Source organism: Ochotona curzoniae, unplaced genomic scaffold, assembly GCF_017591425.1.
Source record: "Ochotona curzoniae isolate NIBS_2020 unplaced genomic scaffold, NIBS_Ocur_1.0 patch81, whole genome shotgun sequence".
Taxonomy (NCBI): Eukaryota; Metazoa; Chordata; class Mammalia; order Lagomorpha; family Ochotonidae; genus Ochotona; species Ochotona curzoniae.
The window spans coordinates 14,960-32,165 of NW_024467063.1; the positions used below are offsets into that span (position 1 = coordinate 14,960).

General features: G+C 45.8%; 1 protein-coding gene across 2 annotated transcripts; it reads right to left on the reverse strand.

Moving 5' to 3' along the window:
• Window positions 1-1,268: 1,268 nt before the first annotated feature.
• On the reverse strand, window positions 1,269-10,020 carry LOC121168259 (holocytochrome c-type synthase-like). 2 transcript variants are annotated; one of them, XM_040998178.1, is made up of 8 exons: window positions 9,883-10,020; window positions 9,240-9,346; window positions 8,538-8,689; window positions 7,486-7,634; window positions 5,749-5,868; window positions 5,345-5,431; window positions 5,044-5,238; window positions 1,269-2,137 (listed from the first exon to the last, which is right to left on the reverse strand). In XM_040998178.1, exons 2-8 carry the CDS (start codon window positions 9,301-9,303, stop codon window positions 2,011-2,013), a joined length of 894 nt encoding a protein of 297 aa, XP_040854112.1. In that variant the 5' UTR covers window positions 9,304-9,346; window positions 9,883-10,020; the 3' UTR covers window positions 1,269-2,010. The 2 variants fall into 2 exon arrangements, with proteins under 2 accessions (XP_040854112.1, XP_040854113.1); XM_040998179.1 differs by lacking the exon at window positions 1,269-2,137 and having other exon boundaries at window positions 4,209-5,238.
• Between the last annotated feature and the right edge of the window lie 7,186 nt (window positions 10,021-17,206).

Consider the following 17,206-nt stretch of genomic DNA (forward strand, 5'->3'; position numbering starts at 1 on the left):
ACAAAACTGCCAACATGAAGTCTTGTTACACCATGAGCAAGTGGGACTTTCCCCTGGAGTACAAGATTGAGTCAACACATAATAATCAAACAATATAACACTATTAACATAATAAAAATGCACATGACCATCTCATTAGATGTTTAAAAAGCATTTTTCAAAATCCAGTACTTTTTAAAAAAGATTTATTTATTTTTTATTGGAACGTCAGATATACAGAGAGGGGTCACTTCTACCTTGCTTTGTATATAAGATCACAGCTGGGGATGTGAGGGCGATCTGGCTGTGACATCTGTCACCCCACTGATCACCAGGGTTGATTCGGCTGATCTGGCTGGCTAGGCGGGTGTCCCCTTCCTCCCTCACCGCTCCATGTGTGTCCCTCCTGAAGCTGCACGCTCGCTTCGAAGAGGATGACCATCCCCTCTAGAGGAGGACCAGTCTTTGGTCAAGGGTATAGGAGTAGCTGCGTTCCCCTGCTAGAACCTCCAAACAAGCTCTCAAGATCACAGCTGGGACAATTAGGAAATAAGAAGTACTAAAGCCTATCAAGTTTGGACAGAAAAAAGTAAAAGCATTTATAGATAACACAATTTCAACATTTACTAAAGCTGCACTAATCAAGATTGTAAAATATTGGTGTAACAACAGGCATAGAAACTACTGAAACAGGTTTCATAGTAAGCTCTAACATTTATTATAACTTGATTTCGACATTGGTGACAAGATAATTAATGGGAGAAAATTGTTTTTTCTTCAACTGGTTCTGGGAAAATGAAACATACACACATAAGTGTTAAATTGGACCTATATTTTACAGTGCATACAAAAACTAATCAAGGGCCCCGCGGCATGGCCTAGCAGCTAAAGTCCTCACCTTGCACACACTGGGATCCCATATGGGCACCGGTTCTAATCCTGGCAGCTCCACTTCCCATCCAGCTCCCTGCTTGTGGCCTGGGAAAGCAGTTGAGGACAGCTCAAAGCCTTGGGTTCCTGCACCCACATGGGAGACCAGGAAGAGGCTCCTGGCTTCAGATCGGCATAGCATCGGCCATTGCACTCACTTGGGGAGTGAATCATCGGACAGAAGATCTTCCTCTCTGTCTCTCCTACTCTCTGTATATCTGACTTTGTAATAAAAATGAATAAACCTTTAAAAAAAAAAAACTAATCAAAATCCTAAATGCAAAATTTAAAGCTAAAACATTCTTAAAAGACAAATGGATATCTTCATGACCTTGGATAAGGAAGCTGTTTTTAGGCATGATACTCAAAGTAGAAGCAACTAAAGAGAACAAGGATAAATTAAACTTCACAAAAAAACATATAGGTATTACTTCAAATAACATTATCTAGATAGTGAAAAAAAAGGGGGGGGGGGGCAGGCATGACAGCTCAACTAGCTAATCCTCCCCTTGCAAGCTCCAGCATCTCTTGTGCTTGCTGGCTCATGTCCTGGTTGTTACACTTCTTATCCAACCCCCCACTGACAAAGCAGTAGAAGACTGCCCAAGTGCTTGGGCCCCAACATCCACGTGGCAGACATGCACGGTTCCTGGTTTCAGATTGGCTCAACTCCAGCCATTGCAATCACATGGGAAATAAACCAGCCAGCAGTTGGAAGGTCTCTCTCTCTCTCTTTCTGTCAATCTACCTTCTAATAAAAATAAATAAATCTTAACAGAATCTTGCTGAGTACTAACAAGTACCATAATACCTAATGCATTCATTCTCTTCCTAGTGTGTAACATGCCACTGTCTTTTCATTGGAGACAGACAGTATGTGCATGCTTTGGTAACCAGTTCAGCCCTCAAAAACCTGCAGTGGCTAGGGCCGGGCCAAGACTGGAGCCCAGAGCTGGGACTTCAATGCAGGTATCCCACATGAATGCCAGGCACCAACTGAGTCATCACTACAGCCTCCCAAGGGGAAAGTTCCCCTTTCAGTAGCTGGGTGACATCAGAATAAATGCCTTCCAACATGCACCCTCCATTTTCTCAGTGTTGTCAGCACGGGAGTAATGGCAAACTCCCAGAATTTTGTGAAGGAATGCACGAGGAAGTACCTGGCACAGCACCAGCTGAGCAGGAAGTCATCCACAAGCAGCAGAGCACCTGGAGGTGTTGGGAGTACCTGCAAGATCATTTTAGAAACTCAGGCACAACTAACTGCCATTCCTTCAATATGCTCTGCTCCCATCTACTGTTTCTCCCACCAACTTGTATAATCCCTTCAGTAGCCAGAGAGCACCTGCGGGGGACTCTACGCTTCCTGCCCTTTACCAACTGAGGGAAACAGAAGCAAAAATAAAGATTCAATGAGGGGGCTGGTTTTGAAGAGGGCTTCAGAGAAAACCCAGAGAGCAACATGGGTGTAATTCAGAAGTCAAACTTTAGGCCTATCTTGGTAGCCTAGTGGCTAAGTCCTTGCTGTACAAGTGCTGAAATCCTATATGGACAACAGTTCATATCCCAGCTACTCCACTTCCCTTCCAGTTCCCTGCTAACGGCCTGAGAAAACAGTAGAGGATGGCCCAAAAGCCTTGGAATCCTATACCCATGTGGGAGACAGAGAAGTTCCTGGCTCCTGGCTTTAGATCAGCTCAGTTCCAGCTGTTGTGGCCACTTGGTGGGTGAGTCAGCAGATAGAAGATTTTTCTGTCTCTTCCCTCTGTAAACCTGACTTTCCAATAAAATAAATAAATCTTTAAAAATAACAATAAATAAGTTTTTAAAAAGAAGTCAAACTTTCCAGTTGAATTATAATCAATCATTGCTCATTAGCATATTAATACAATGGCTTATACTGAGTTGCCATCTGACATTAGCTTTAGAATTTCATTAGTTTCAGAAGCTTCGTGAGAGGAGTGTATTGGAAGAGGACTTCATCCAACAATCTGGCTAGTCAATATTTACTAGATGTTCACCAGCTGCCACACCCAGTGCTGGGCTCTGACTTAAAACAGATACAATGCAAGCCTGGCACAGTAGCCTAGTGGCTAAAGTCCTCCTTTAACATGCTGGGATCCCATATGGGCACTGGTAAGTGTCCCGGTGGCCACACTTCCCATTCAGCTCCCTGCTTGTAACCTAGGAAAGCAATAGAGGATGACCCAAATCCTTGGGACCCTGTGCCTGCATTAAAGACCCAGAGGAGGCTCCTGGCTCCTAACTTTGGATCAGCTCAGCTCTGGCTATGCAGTCACTCAAGGAGTGAATCAGCAGACAGAAGATCTTTGTCTCTCCTCCTCCTCTCTGTATATGACTTTCCAATTTAAAAAAATTTTTTTAAACAGATACAATGTGTCTCAGTCAGCTAATAAAACATTCACTCTGTGACCAGCGCTGTGAGATCAGCCACAGATGAAGAATTACTGGAATATTCTCCGAATTGCAGGGAGCATGCCCAAGGTGTATGACAGGCAAAGCCACCTGTTTCCCTCATCCTTTTTTTTCGGCCCCAACTGCCATCGTCTTAACAATCTGAAGGTCTGTATCCCTCCAAATTCATTTGCTGAACCCTGAACCCCAAGGTCATAGTCATAGAAGGTGGGGGAGATTAAGTCATGATGATGGAAAAAGGTGATTTTCTATATATTGGTGTGTTGTACACCAATTCAGCAGTAACAGTTACAAAGGTTAAGATAGCTGCCACGTGCAAATGCACCATCCCCAACCAGACAGAGGCTCCCTGAAAAGAAACTAGTCTTCAAAACATGTGCTCATCCACACACTTGGCTGCATGCCACCGAAAATGTTGGAACAGGGCCTGGCACCACAGTGGCTAAAGCCCTCCCCTTGCATGCGCAGGGATCCCATATGGGTACAGTTTGCATCCCAGCTGCTCCACTTCCACATGGGAGACCAGGAAGGAGCTCCTGGCTCCTGGCTTCAGCTAAGCTCTGGCCGTTACTGGCCACTTGGGGAGTAAACCAACAGATGGAAAACCTGCCTCTCCTTCTCTCTGTAAAAGCCGATTTTCCAATAAAAGTAAAAATAAGTAAATATTTTTAAAAAGTGTTGAAGCACTGGCTATGTGATAGATGAGCCCCAGGTTCACATATCTGACTGTTCTGGAAGTTGTGAAAGGGTTAGGGTGTAGAAAACTGTTGATTCTGGTGTCAGATTCTCTTTACTGTTGCGTTTTTGGGTTACCTGTCTCAAAACATACCACAATCCTATGAAAGGAGTGAATCTGTAGGCCCTATGGCTTAATTTTCAGCTTCCAATCCTACACTCATTCAATAGCACTTGGGGAAAAAAAAGAAAAGGCCAACACTATTTTTTCTCTACATTTGAAATATATGGCTGACAGATGATAAGACGGTGGCCTTAAGTTGGAAGACCAAAGCATTACTTCTGCAAAGTTAACATGTCTGAAGAAACAAGGATAAAGTTACTCTGAAAAGACCTTCTAAACCTGGTAACTAGGTTTTATTTTAAAATATACAAATATTCTGAGATGCAGAGTTTAATGCTGCTGGATTTTTAAAACTCCACATAAAACTAATATAATAAAATCATCCATACCAAATTAAAACTCTGAGATTATGAAATCCATTGACTAAATTTACACTGCAGCATTCCTGATAAACTGTTTAATGTTACCAACCTTGTTTTTTTTTTTAAAGTCACTTTTATGTAACATGCTAAATTCAATTAAACCAACTTTGAGTTTCCTTAAGACAAAAAAAACATGTAAACTGAGACAAGCAGTTAATGTTGTACATAGAAGAAAAACATTCTTGCTTTACCATATCGTTCCACATAATACTGGTATGGACTCAAAGTTGGGATAATTTGTCAAATGCCACAACAAGGAGGAAAGTTGTCTGTCAGGAGCAAAATCCTATATCAGAAAAACAGGAATCAAGAAAAGACTAAAAATGTTGAAATATATGAATGAGGGCGCCAGCTGCTTGAAGTCCCTGGGACACTGTAAATGCCATCGGGCTTGGGGGAAACATTTTCATGTCCCTCATAGAAAAAAAAAAGTCATTTGTATGTTTCCAGCTCAGAGAAAAAAAAAGTAGTGCTTACGAAGTCCAACGCCACCAAGCAACCTTCATTCTGTCCCACACTGCAGAGAATGAATCCAGCGCGGGCCGCACGTCCAGGATGGCAAACTGGTAATCCTGGTTGACTTGGCCACCATCGTAGTAGTCGATCACATATCTCACTTCCCTTCCACAGCGGTCGATGACCCAGTCATGCCTGTCGAAAGGCAGCTCGTACCTGAAACGAAAACAGGTGCACCGTGATGACAATTCGCAAGACAGCACAGCAGTTTCTCAGACCGTTTCGTTCTGGCTCTGACGCGGTAAAGGGTGCTGACACCTACCCCATCCAGGAACGAATCCTTGCCCTCGGCGAATACTCTCGGGCCTTCCCTCCAAACCGGATCAGTGAGGGACCGCAAGGACACTCTCTGGAAATCCGCACATAAGAGTCCGTTACAATCTTATCTTTTCTCTAACAATGAAGTTCTCATAACGTACACTTTCCCACATGTATCTCTCAAGATATCACTTCCCTGTGCAAAGCGATTCCAAGAAATAGCCATGCTTGGAAGGGCCATGCTACAATGAATGTCAGGTGCCCCAAAGCATCTGCATATCATGTTCCCAAGTCTAGAAAGCTGGAATGAAGTCAGGAATGCTCTCGAAAAGCTGGAAGGAAGTCAGGAATGTTCTGAAAAAAACTGGATTGAAGTCAGGAAGGTTCTAGAAGCTCAAACACACTTACCTTGCGTGAAGGGCTTCCCACTTCAGAATCTCCTGCCAAGCCTGCTCATTATTCTGATTGTGAATTTTAATAATATTAGACATGTCTTGCTGAGTGATATCCTCTTCCTTCCACTTCCACCTAGAAAAGAAACAGGAGGTGAGATGGGACCAACTCATAATGAGAGTGTGCCCAGATATTCAGAAGACAGTTTATTAAATATTATCTATCCTTGACAGAAAAAACTAAGAATGCTTGTCTCCACTGGATTAGATTCATTTTGACATTTACTTATCTATTAACTTATCATGATGCAGAAGTGGTAATCAAAACATATTAGATACAGGCTGAAAACAAAGATGAAAGGCTCATTTTCACCTCACTTTAGTGAGTCACCAGAAACGAGACTGACACACCAATACTAAGAAACTATAGAAGGACATTCAGAATCTTTGCTATTGTGGGAGACAATAGCCAGTTGAATCTCCCCTGAAGGCGCCAGGAGCAATTGATAAGGAGGATAAGCAGGATGCATCTTGGTTCACAGGTTTAGATAAAGAACCTGGGAGAGGCACCTTGCTGTTGAGATGTAAATGGCTCAAGCCCCTCCTCCCCAGATGCCTGAGTGGCGACAACCTTCCTTTAAAAGTCTGGTGCTGTTAATAAACTACTGACCATCAGTCAGTACTACACGCCTGTTATCATAGCCTGAACAGGGACTTGAAAGAAGAAGAGAAAGTGCAGCGGAGACCCCCACAGAAAGTGGTGAGTGGGACAATGGGCCAGAACCAGTGTAGAGCACAGTCATTTATCTCTCTTACGTAGGAATTTTTAGTGAAAAGTGGAGCAAAGGTAACTAGGCAGCAATTGCATTCTTATTTAGAGCTTATTGGTGAGCATCATCTGTGGTCTCTAGATGAAGGGACACTAGAAAGCGAATTTAAGAATTTTACTCAGAAAAATGGTGAAAAGGCTGGAAAGATAGAAAATATTAAACTTAGTTTTTGGATTATACAGGCTTTGATTAAAGCTGTTACTATAATTTTAGAAGGGGAATCTGCAAGAAATTCTCCACCTTAGAAATGTTTGAAGGGGCCCTGGTGGCCTGGCCTAGCAGCTAAAGTCCTCGCCTTGAACGCGCCCCGGGATCCCATATGGACGCTGGTTCTAATCCCGGCAGCCCCACTTCCCATCCAGCTCCCTGCTTGTGGCCTGAGAAAGCAGTTGAGGACGGCCCCAAAGCCTTGGGACCCTGCACCCCTGTGGGAAACCTGGAAGAAGTTCCTGGCTCCTGGCTTCAGACCAGCATAGCATTGGCCGTTGCGCTCACTTGGGGAGTGAATCATCGGACGGAAAATCTTTCTCACTGTCTCTCCTCCTCTCTGTATATCTGCCTTTCCAATAAAAATAAATAAACCTTTAAAAAAAAAAAAAAGAAATGTTTGAGGAAGATTTTAAGTGTAACTTATGATTTATAGATAACAAGATTCTTTAACGGCCTTAGACGTTAGAAAAGCCATAGAAATTTGTGGTGGGATCCAAGAACAACCCTGACACCCTCTTAAAAGGAGGTTGTGTGTACAGAGCAGGAGGGGATCTCAGAGCAGAACAGGATAAGAGGAGGTCTGATCGAACATAATTCTGATTAACTCATAAAAACTTCCTATCTGTTTGGGGGCTATAACCTCTTCAACAATTAATTCTGACATAAATCTGGCAAACACATTGATAGTATAAAAAACAGGCTCACTTACTCACCCTTTCCTTAACATTGCATTCCAGAACATCTGTTCAGAAGGATAAACCCACTTCCTCTCCGAATTTGCCCTCGGAATGGACGACTCCTCTCGGACAGTAGATAACGCAAACGGTTGATCTGGGGCTGGTGTTTGGTTAGGTGGTGGCATCTGCATAAAACAAGCACATTTTGTTTTTTTAATTGCCAGTAATATGACATCAGGTAGAAACAAATGATATATTTCCTTCCTTCCCAGAAAGCAGTGCCTCACACATGTCTTTAATAAACTAGTTCTCTCTAGAAATCTGCAGTCAAGGGCCCGGCGCGGTGGCGCAAGTGGTTAAGTCCTCGCCTTGCCATATGTTCTAATATTCCTTCAGCTCCCTGCCTGTGAAAGCAGTCGAGGACGCCCAAAGCTTTGGACCTGCAAGACTGGCTTCGGATCGGCATAGTATCGGCTCACTTAGTGAATCATCGGACGGAAGATCTTCCTCTCTGTCTCTCCTCTCTGTATATCTTTCCAATAAAAAATAATAAAAATAAATCTTTAAAAAAAAAAAAAAAAAAAAGAATTCTGTAGTCAAAATATCAAGTATCCTTTTTGTTTTTTTCAGGCCTTCATTCTTTCTTTTGTTTAAAGGTTTATTTATTTTTACTGCCAAGTGAGATATACAGAGGAGGAGAGACAGAGAGGAAGATCTTCCGTCTGCTGATTCACTCCCCAAGTGGCTGCAACAGCCGGAGCTGTGCCGATCTGAAACCAGGAGCCAGGAGCCTCTTCAGGTCTCCCACACAGGTGCAGGGTCCCAAGGCCTTGGGCTGTCCTTGATTGCCTTCCCAAGTTGGATGGGAAGCGGGGCGGCTGGGATTAGAACTGGCACCCATATGGGATCCCAGTGCATTTAAAGCAAGAACTTTAGCCACTAGGCCACCGCGCCAAGCCCAAATATCTGTTTTCAAAGACTAGAGATGATACCATCTTAGCAGTCAGTCATGTATCATGGGCATCTATAACTTTTATAGAGATGCTTCATCTCTCCATAAAATATGCCAAAAAGAAAGGATGGATTACCATGTTGGAAGGATCTAGGTTTTCCTTTCTCTTGAACTTAGCACCTGTAACGGGGCATTCCACGTACTCATACGCACGGTCTTGGTGAGCTGGCACAGAGTCTGTTTTCTTCTCACAGTTTTGGTCAGATGATCCCGCATGCATCGGACAACCTAAATAAATCAGGACACAACCCATGTCAGCCTGAAGGACATAATCTGCCCCTGACCCCACTGGGGGGGGTGGGGCGGGTAGACAAAAGAGTGGGACAAAATTCATTCTCTAATTGTAGCATGCCTCCAGCAAAAAAAAAAAAAGAGAGAGATAATAAGGTATATCTCAGATATCTCAGCAGTTGCCAGAGAATGGATGGCTAAAGCTATGGCTTTAGTCAAGGGCCTGCCCCCTTGGATGTTTTAATGGCAGACCTGGCTCTACTCACAGAAGCCAGCAGCAGTATTTCCTCTTAGTTGTGACCAAAAAGGGTTTTCCCGTTACCAGTTGAGACCACTACAGCACATACAGCACAGGTGGAGCTGAACTTAGGAAGCCATGGGTCATGCACCCATATTATCTCCCCCAGGACACTGTGACATCTCGGCCAGACACAAGTGACCCTGGCTCGCAGACCTGTGACCCTCCCCACCACCCTACACTGTCCCTTCCTGAAAGCCTTTGGGACATGAGCTTCAGCTTTCACTCTGTGGACAAAGTGTCAATTACCTTTCCTTGTACTTTCATGCTTTGTCTCCACCGGGACAGCCGCAGTCGAGGTCGACAAGCCCATGGCTGGAATCAGGGTCCACTCCCAAACAATTCTAACTCCCCAGCTGGAGAAACACAGGGACAAAGTTAATGTGGATGCCTGGAACGCACACAGTGTACTTGTGATCCTGAGAGACCCTGAAACAGTGAGGAGACGGGGAGCCGGTTGCTAGGAGACCCCTCATAGTGAGGAGATGGGGAGCCAGCTGCTAGGAGACCCCTCATAGTGAGGGGACACAGGGAGTCGGCTGCTAGGAGACCCCTTATATTGAGGAGGTGGGGAGCCGGTTGCTAGGAGACCCCTCATAGTGAAGAAATGGGGAGCCGGCTGCTAGGAGACCTGTCAGAGGGAGGGGATGGGGACCAGCTTCTAGGAGACCCCTCATATTGAAGGGATGGGGAGCGGGATGCTAGGATACCTGTCATAGTGAGGGGACGAGGAGCGGGGTGCTAGCAGACCCCGTCTTAACGAGGGGGCGGGGAGCAGAGATCTCCCAGCCCCTGCAGCCCTCCAGCAAGGGGTGGCGAAGAAATGGGATTCAAAGAAGGAAAGGGAAGAACTAGGGCCTCCACCCGCCACAGCTAAGTCGTCCTTCCTCACCCGACTCCTCCGACAGGCTGCTCCGGGCGGCCTCACCTCCAACCGCAAGTCAAGCCCAGAGGGCAGAGAACACGCAGCCGCCGCCTTCCCTCGGTCACCGCAGTCACCCCTTTCACCCTCGGCCGCGCGCCTCGCTACTTCCTCTTCCGAAGGCGGGACTTCCGGACGCTTGGGTCTGAGTGCCGCGGCTGAGGGAAAAGGGAGTTCCGCCACGCCTAAAGGGCGGAGTCTTTCCGAGCCACGCCCTATCGCCCCTACACGGCCCACAGCGAGGCCACGCCCCCTGTCAGTCACCGCCCACGGCGGAACCACGCCCCCTGGCCACGCTCTCTCTTTTTCTTTTTCATTAGTATTATTTCATCTTGATAACCTTTCCATAGTTGATTAGGCACCGAGGGTCAAGGGCTCCAGGCCCTTGTTTCCACAGTCGTTGTTTTTTCCTGCATCTGGGGCAAGGGGGCAGATAAAGGGAGAAGCGAAGCCGGAGAGCGAGCGAGCAGGCGCTGAGGAGACCCGGAGCTGCAGTGAAGGAGCCGGGGAAGCGTGCAGAGCCAGCCCCGCGACCAGGGCCTTCCGGGGCGTGCGAGGGCAGTGGTGGCCACAAGGCAGCTCCGGCCCCTCAGCTGACGGGTCAGTGCCGCGGGTGAGTGGGGCAGGCGTGCAGCCAGCGGTAACCACAGCCTAGGTCACTCAGAGGCACAGAATCAATGCTTCAGATACAGACCCATCTCACAGGACCATGAAACACACGTTGACTTTTTAAATTTCCAAGGAGTCACATCTTTGCCTAGCATCGACAGTTCTGAATTCAGGGGAAGAAAGGCTTTTGAGGGAAAAAAAATGTCATGTTCTCCACATCGGTCCCCGTTGTCGCTAATGAAAGCACCTTGCCGTTTTGAAGCATGCGTGCACACATTGTACTGGTTTTTCTTTATTTTTTTTATCCATCTGCCTGAAATGGGCTCTATTTTGTTTCAGAACATTGAAAATGGACACTGTTAAGTATTCCACAGATATTAACTAGACTTAACTAGTACACGTTCCACACAAAGAATTAACCATCTTCAGTGTGAGAATGGAAAAAAAGAAAAACTTTGGATGGAAGGACAACACCGGTTTAGGTTTCTAACAAGAAGGTCTCAGCTTCGGACACCGGGAGGCGCTGTAGGCTCGCCAGAGACGCTGCTCGTCCCGGGCATCAAGTGCTTTAGCTGGTGCATTCCAAACTGGAATCAGGATGTGGGGACCCTCCAAGCTAAGGGAGATTCCTGGATAAGAAACACACAGTCCTAAAGCAAACTTCACCAGAGGTGGAGCAGGGGCTGCGGCATTGCTAATGTAAATGACCTCGGGATTCCAAGATGATTGCTAAGAACGCCATGGATCGCATCTCCGCAGTCAGAGGGGCAGTGAGGGTCTCTGCGCCTGCTGAAGCTGCTGTTGAAAGTTTAAGACCTTGCTTCTCCCAAGTTTTTACCCTCCCAAGAGCAGGTGCTCCCCAGATTTGTCCCTTGGTGCCCTCGAGGGAAAATAAAGGGACAAACTCAACAGTTTTCACCACTTTGAGGCATTGTCATGACAAAGCAAGGAAATAAAGCCCAGACCCCCCTCAGATGGGGATCCGAGTTACTGTGAAAGAGACGGTGCCTGCGTTCTCAGCTTCAATCAGAATGGCAGGAGGAAGCCACCAGCCACACCCTTCTGATGCCCTTACTGTCTTGACAAGGTAATAGACATTCCTGCCCATTGTGAATGAGATTTTTCTTTTTGGGGGGGCCCGGCAGCATGGCCTAGCGGCTAAAGTCCTTGAACGCGCCAGGATCCCATATGAGCTCCGGTTCTAATCCCGGCAGCTCCACTTCCCATCCAGCTCCCTGCTTGTGGCCTGGGAAAGCAGTCCAAGACTTTGGGACTCTGCACCCACGTGGGAAACCCGGAAGAAACTCCTGCTCCTGGCTTTGGATCGGCATAGCATCGGCCGTTGCGCTCACTTGGGGAGTGAATCATGGGACAGAAGATCTTCCTCTGCTCTCTGGACTTTCAATATCTGGGCCCAGCGCGATAGCTTAGTGGTTAAGGTCCTTGCCTTGAATGTGCCGGGATCACATATGGGTACCGGTTCTAATCCCAGCTGCTCCACCTCCCATCCAGCTCCTTGCTGGTGGCCTAGGAAAGCAGTCAAGGATGGCCCAAAGCCCTGGGACCCTGCACTTGCGTGGGAGACCCAGAAAGAAGCTCCTGGCTTCTGGATTCAGATCAGCGCAGCACTGGCCGTTGAGGTCTCTTGCGGAGTAAATTATCGGACGGAAGAACTTCCTCTCTGTCCTTCCTCCTCTCTGTATATCTGCCTTTCCAATATAAATAAATAAATGTAAAACAAATTCTAATAAATTAAAATTTTTTAATCTTTTAAAATAAATAAATAAAAATGAATAAATCCTTTTTCAGGGCTAAGAGCTTTTGGGAGAAAGGCGACTTCAAGGTGTTTGTCTTTTTAGGAATGGAATCATTAGATGAATAATAATAAAAAGGGACATAATCAGATGTCAAACATACATGATAAAATATTTTGGTGGTGATATCCAAAGGCTAACATTTGAGGCTGGCATTGTGGTGTGTTAGGCCACTGTTGGTCATTGTGCATCCAACAGTGCAGTGCCAGGCTGATCCGTGACTATCTAGTTTGGACTTAGATTCCTGCTAAAGCGCCTGGGAAAGCAGTAGAATCTGACCCGGGGGCTTGGATCCCTGCCACTGATGCAAAAGATGCAGACAGAATTCATCGCGATGGACTGTTTCCTGCCCCAGACACGACTTTTGTGGCCATTTGAGAAGCAAATCCAGAGAAAGAAACATCTGTCCCAATTTTCCTTCCTCTCAGGGTGTAAGCGTTTCTGTGATCGGAGAGGAAGCTATCTGGGCTTGAACACCAAAGGTTAAGGTCCTTGCATCTGAAGCAGAGTCCGTGAAGGACAATTGCAGGTTTATAGATGAGGCAGGAATCTGAATACAGTAAGTCAGACATTGAGTATACGCTGAACCAGGAACGGTCTCCCCCAAGAGTCTCTACCCACTCCATATCCCTCATCCACGCACATCCACCCAGAAGAGGAGCTGCAGTGTCGGTGGGAGTTCTAGGAAACCCTGTGTCCACCTCCCTTGCTATCTTGGATCAAGTGCAGATCCAGCCGTAAGGGCAATAACTGAACCTGGGTAGTTATAGGGATGCATAGATGAGTGGATGGGGCTTTGGAAATTCAAGATTTCCTAATCAAGTAGTTAACAGAGATAACCATTCGAAACACACCCACCTTTAAGGCCTGCTATATAATCTTAATAATTACAGTACAAAAATGTTCCCAGCTCTGGAATGTAATCCATGACTAAGTCACAACTATTTTAATAGGTGAGAGCAAACATTGATTTAAAGTATTAGACGTGAGTTACTAAAGGAAAATTACTTTAGGTATGCTCAAGTAAAAATTGCATCATTTTTCCTTTACTCGTGATTTATTTTATTTTATTAAGATTTATTTCTTTTTATTGCAAAGTCAGATATACAGAGAGGAGGAGAGACAGAGAGGAAGATCTTCTGTCAGATGATTCATTCCCCAAGCTGCATCGATCTGAAGCCAGGAGCCAGGAACTTCTTCCAGGCCTGCCACGCCGGTGCAGGGTCGGTCAAGTGGGTGTTCCCAAGGATAATTCTGCCTTTTGTTTCACCTTAAAGCTCTCAATAGAAGTTCTCAATATCAATCAGTAACACATTCCTACTACAATCCTCATTCTACAACTTAATCTTGAATCAGTTAAGGGAGGAAATGCATCACAGAAGGAGGGAGCTAAAGATCAAGGATGGTCAGTGGGGGCAGCAGAGACAGAGACAGCACCAATTGTCCAAGTCGGTTGTGCAAGACGTTATCAGCAACATGAACGTCCAAGCTCACATTAATAGTAAAGACCAACTTCACAGTGGCAGACAATGCCTAAATAGATTACAGAATTCTCAGCGGGGTTGTCAGGTGTCCATGCAAAGGGAGGTGGAATTGCCTTCAGGGTCCATGCAAAGGAAGGTGGTTGTAGAGACATCCGCAGGCCCTGCCATACAGCAGGAAATTCCTTGCAGTCCTGCCTGCAATGGAACAGTTCTCTTCACACCTTCATGTCCTCCACATCCACTACACGGACCCCAGCAACTTCTGATACATCATGTTGTGCCTGCAGACCACAGGGCTGACTACCCAGGAAATAACCATCACTCTCTTACTGTTTGCCAACTGAGGAGTGCAGAGGCTTGGGGGAAATACAATGTCCCTGGGCCATGACATTACCACCACACAAAAACTGAAAGGGCTTTTTCAGGCTTCTTCTAAGCATGTACCATTCTTCATACTCCTGCCCTGACTTTCCCACTGGATTTCCTTATACATGGACCACCTAGATACTGTATCCCTAAAAGTTCTTTCCATTGGTCAAGATGATTTCTACAGGCTGTGGGGAGCCCTTGGATGTGATATATGTATTCTTCACTTATTGGAAACAGAAACACCCATAATTCTCACATCAGTGAGTTTTCACATTAAGGTATGAGCCACAGGCTTTACTCTGGGAGGGAGGCTATGCTGGCGTTGGATCTTCTGATGTGGAAACAGGAAGTGGGCACTATGGGCTGTGCTTTAAATGATTCCTTTGTCAGTGGTAAATGCTCTGCCAGTGTGGTGCCCAGATTTTGAGATTTCCAGAAATCACCAGGAATCTGAAGTCAATCCAAGTGCACAAGGATGGTTTGTTCAAGCTCAGCACATCTGAGCCTGGGTTCTTGGTTGAAAGCAGTTCTTGGTTGCGCCGGCCAGGACCAATACCCCTTGAAGTGTGTCCTCGAATAGAACATTCATAGGGACAGACCACAATAGCTTGAAAAGGGGCAATTCACAATAGCCTGCAAGGTGAGGGGAAATACCACACATTCCCTAGCTGGACAGCCCATGCCTCCAGCAACTAAGGGAAGCACCCACTTAATTACTTGGAGCCACCTGTGAGATAACCAGACTTAGGTGGGCCTTGATTCATAAGAATTGGGACCCATCAGTGCTAAAGGTCACATAAGCCATTTGGCCTGCAGGCTCACACAGTTTCTTAGTAGCAATGAGCCATGAGCAAATGGTTGGGATTTTGGTACTAAGGTTCCCCAGCAAAAGGCCTCCCTAGATGATCAGAAGTTGATTCTAGAGACTTCCTTTCCAGGATGAGTTTGGGTCAGGCTCAGCTACTGAAGAATCCTGTTACTGACCTACGCGGATTTGGTTTATCTCTTTAATGGGAAGGCATCAAAATGCCAAATATTTACAGCTTTCCAGTAAAATCACTGAATTGTGTGCAAGTTCTCTTACTGTGAGACTGGTGAATTTATGAAACTTTATGGTTTCCTCTTGAAGAATAAAACTTCTGTTTCATTCCTGTGTGCTGTACCTTCCCAGTTTCCTTTGTTGAGTTTATAGAGGCTTTTAAACTTCCCTGGTTTCCAAGGGAAATGGGGTTTATGATGCAAGATAGGATATAGATGAAGATTTGTGTGGGTTTTTTTTTTTTAATTTTTTTTTTAAATTGGAAAGGCAGATATACAGAAAGGAGGGGAGACAGAGAGGAAGATCCTCTGTCCAATGATTTACTCCTCAAGTGAGTGCAACAGCCGGTGCTGCGCCGATCCGTAGCCCAGAACCAGGAACCTCTTCCAGGTCTCCCATGCGGGTGCAGGGTCCCAAGGCTTTGCGCCATCCTCGACTGCTTTTCCAGGCCACAAGCAGGGAGCTGAATGGGAAGTGAAGCTGCCGGGATTAGAACCAGCGCCCATATGTGATCCCGGCACGTTCAAGGTGAGGACCTTAGCTGCTAGGCCACCGCCAAGTAGATCCCTGAACCACACTGTGTTTCCAGGCCAGAGAACATGAACACACCTTCAGTAAGTCATTTGTTTATTTCTCAGCTTGTTTTACATTGCATTTTAAGAGTTTTGTGGATTTTTAAAATTAAAATGCAAAAATAAGTATGTGATAAAAAGGTAAAGTTGTCAGTGCTGAGACGTTAGAGCTGTCAAACCTGATTGAGTCCTTTTCTGCAGGCCGTGTGCTGCATAACCAAGGCATATTCATTTCATGATTCAAACTGGAACTAGGAATCTGTTCATTCTTGTGGGACTTCGAGTCTGAAGGTATCTTTATTGGTGTTATAGATAATATAATTAAAGTGGTTTAGTACCAAACTGGAAACAGAAACACTCAATATTTTTGCAGTGATAAGTTATCTAGTGTAAGAAAGAAAAAAAAAAAAACACACATGAGGCATCACATTTTTAGTTTTTGCTTTTTTGGAATTGTTGAAATAGTGTGGTTCCTGTAACATCTAGAGGCTGTATGATATCCGTGAGCCTCTACAGCAATGCGTGGAAAACAGAACATGCTCTGTGCTCTCTGATTAAAGACAGATTTTGTATTTATTTATCTTAAAGGCTGAATTAGGGAAAGAGAAGGAAAGAGACAGTGACGGACGTGTCTGCTATCAGCTGGTTCATTCTATAGATGGTCACAATGGTCCCGGCTGGACCAAGGCAGACAGAAGGACCAGGAGGATCATCTAAGCCCCCACATAAGTCTCCCACCCAAATACTTGGGCTAACTTCCACTGTTTTCCCAATACGCCTTAGCAGAGAACTGGATGGGAAGCGGAGTAGGTGGTAACTTAACCTGCCATGCCAAAATGCCATTTCCTGTTGCAGATTTTTTTAATAACACTTGTTAATTTGAAAGGCAGAGTCATTGAGAGACAAAGAGAAACCCACCATCTGCTGGTTCACACCCCAAAAAGGCCAAAACGACTAGCGGTGAGCCAAGCTAAAGCCAAAAGTTTCATCCAGGGTGTCTGCTTTGCTGCAGGGACCCAGGTGCTTGGGCCATCCTACACTTTAAAACAGGCCCATTAACAGGCAGCTGGGTCAGAAGCAGAGCGTGCAGGACATAAACCAATGCCCATGTGGGATACCAGTGGCTTTACCTGCTAAACAACAGGGCTGGCCCCCTGTTGCATGTTCTTTTATTTGAAACACAATTACAGAGAAAAGGGGAGGGAGAACCATCCACAGGTTCACTCGGCAAATGGCTGCATTGGCAGAAGCTGAGCCAATCTGAAGCCAGGAGCCAAGAGCTTCATTCAGGTCTCCCTCATGGGTGCAGGTGTTTGAGGACTTCAGCCATCCCTTGTTGCTTTCCCAGGCCACAAGCAGGGAGCTGGATGGAAAGCGGGGCAGCTGGGTGATGAACTGCTGCCCCCA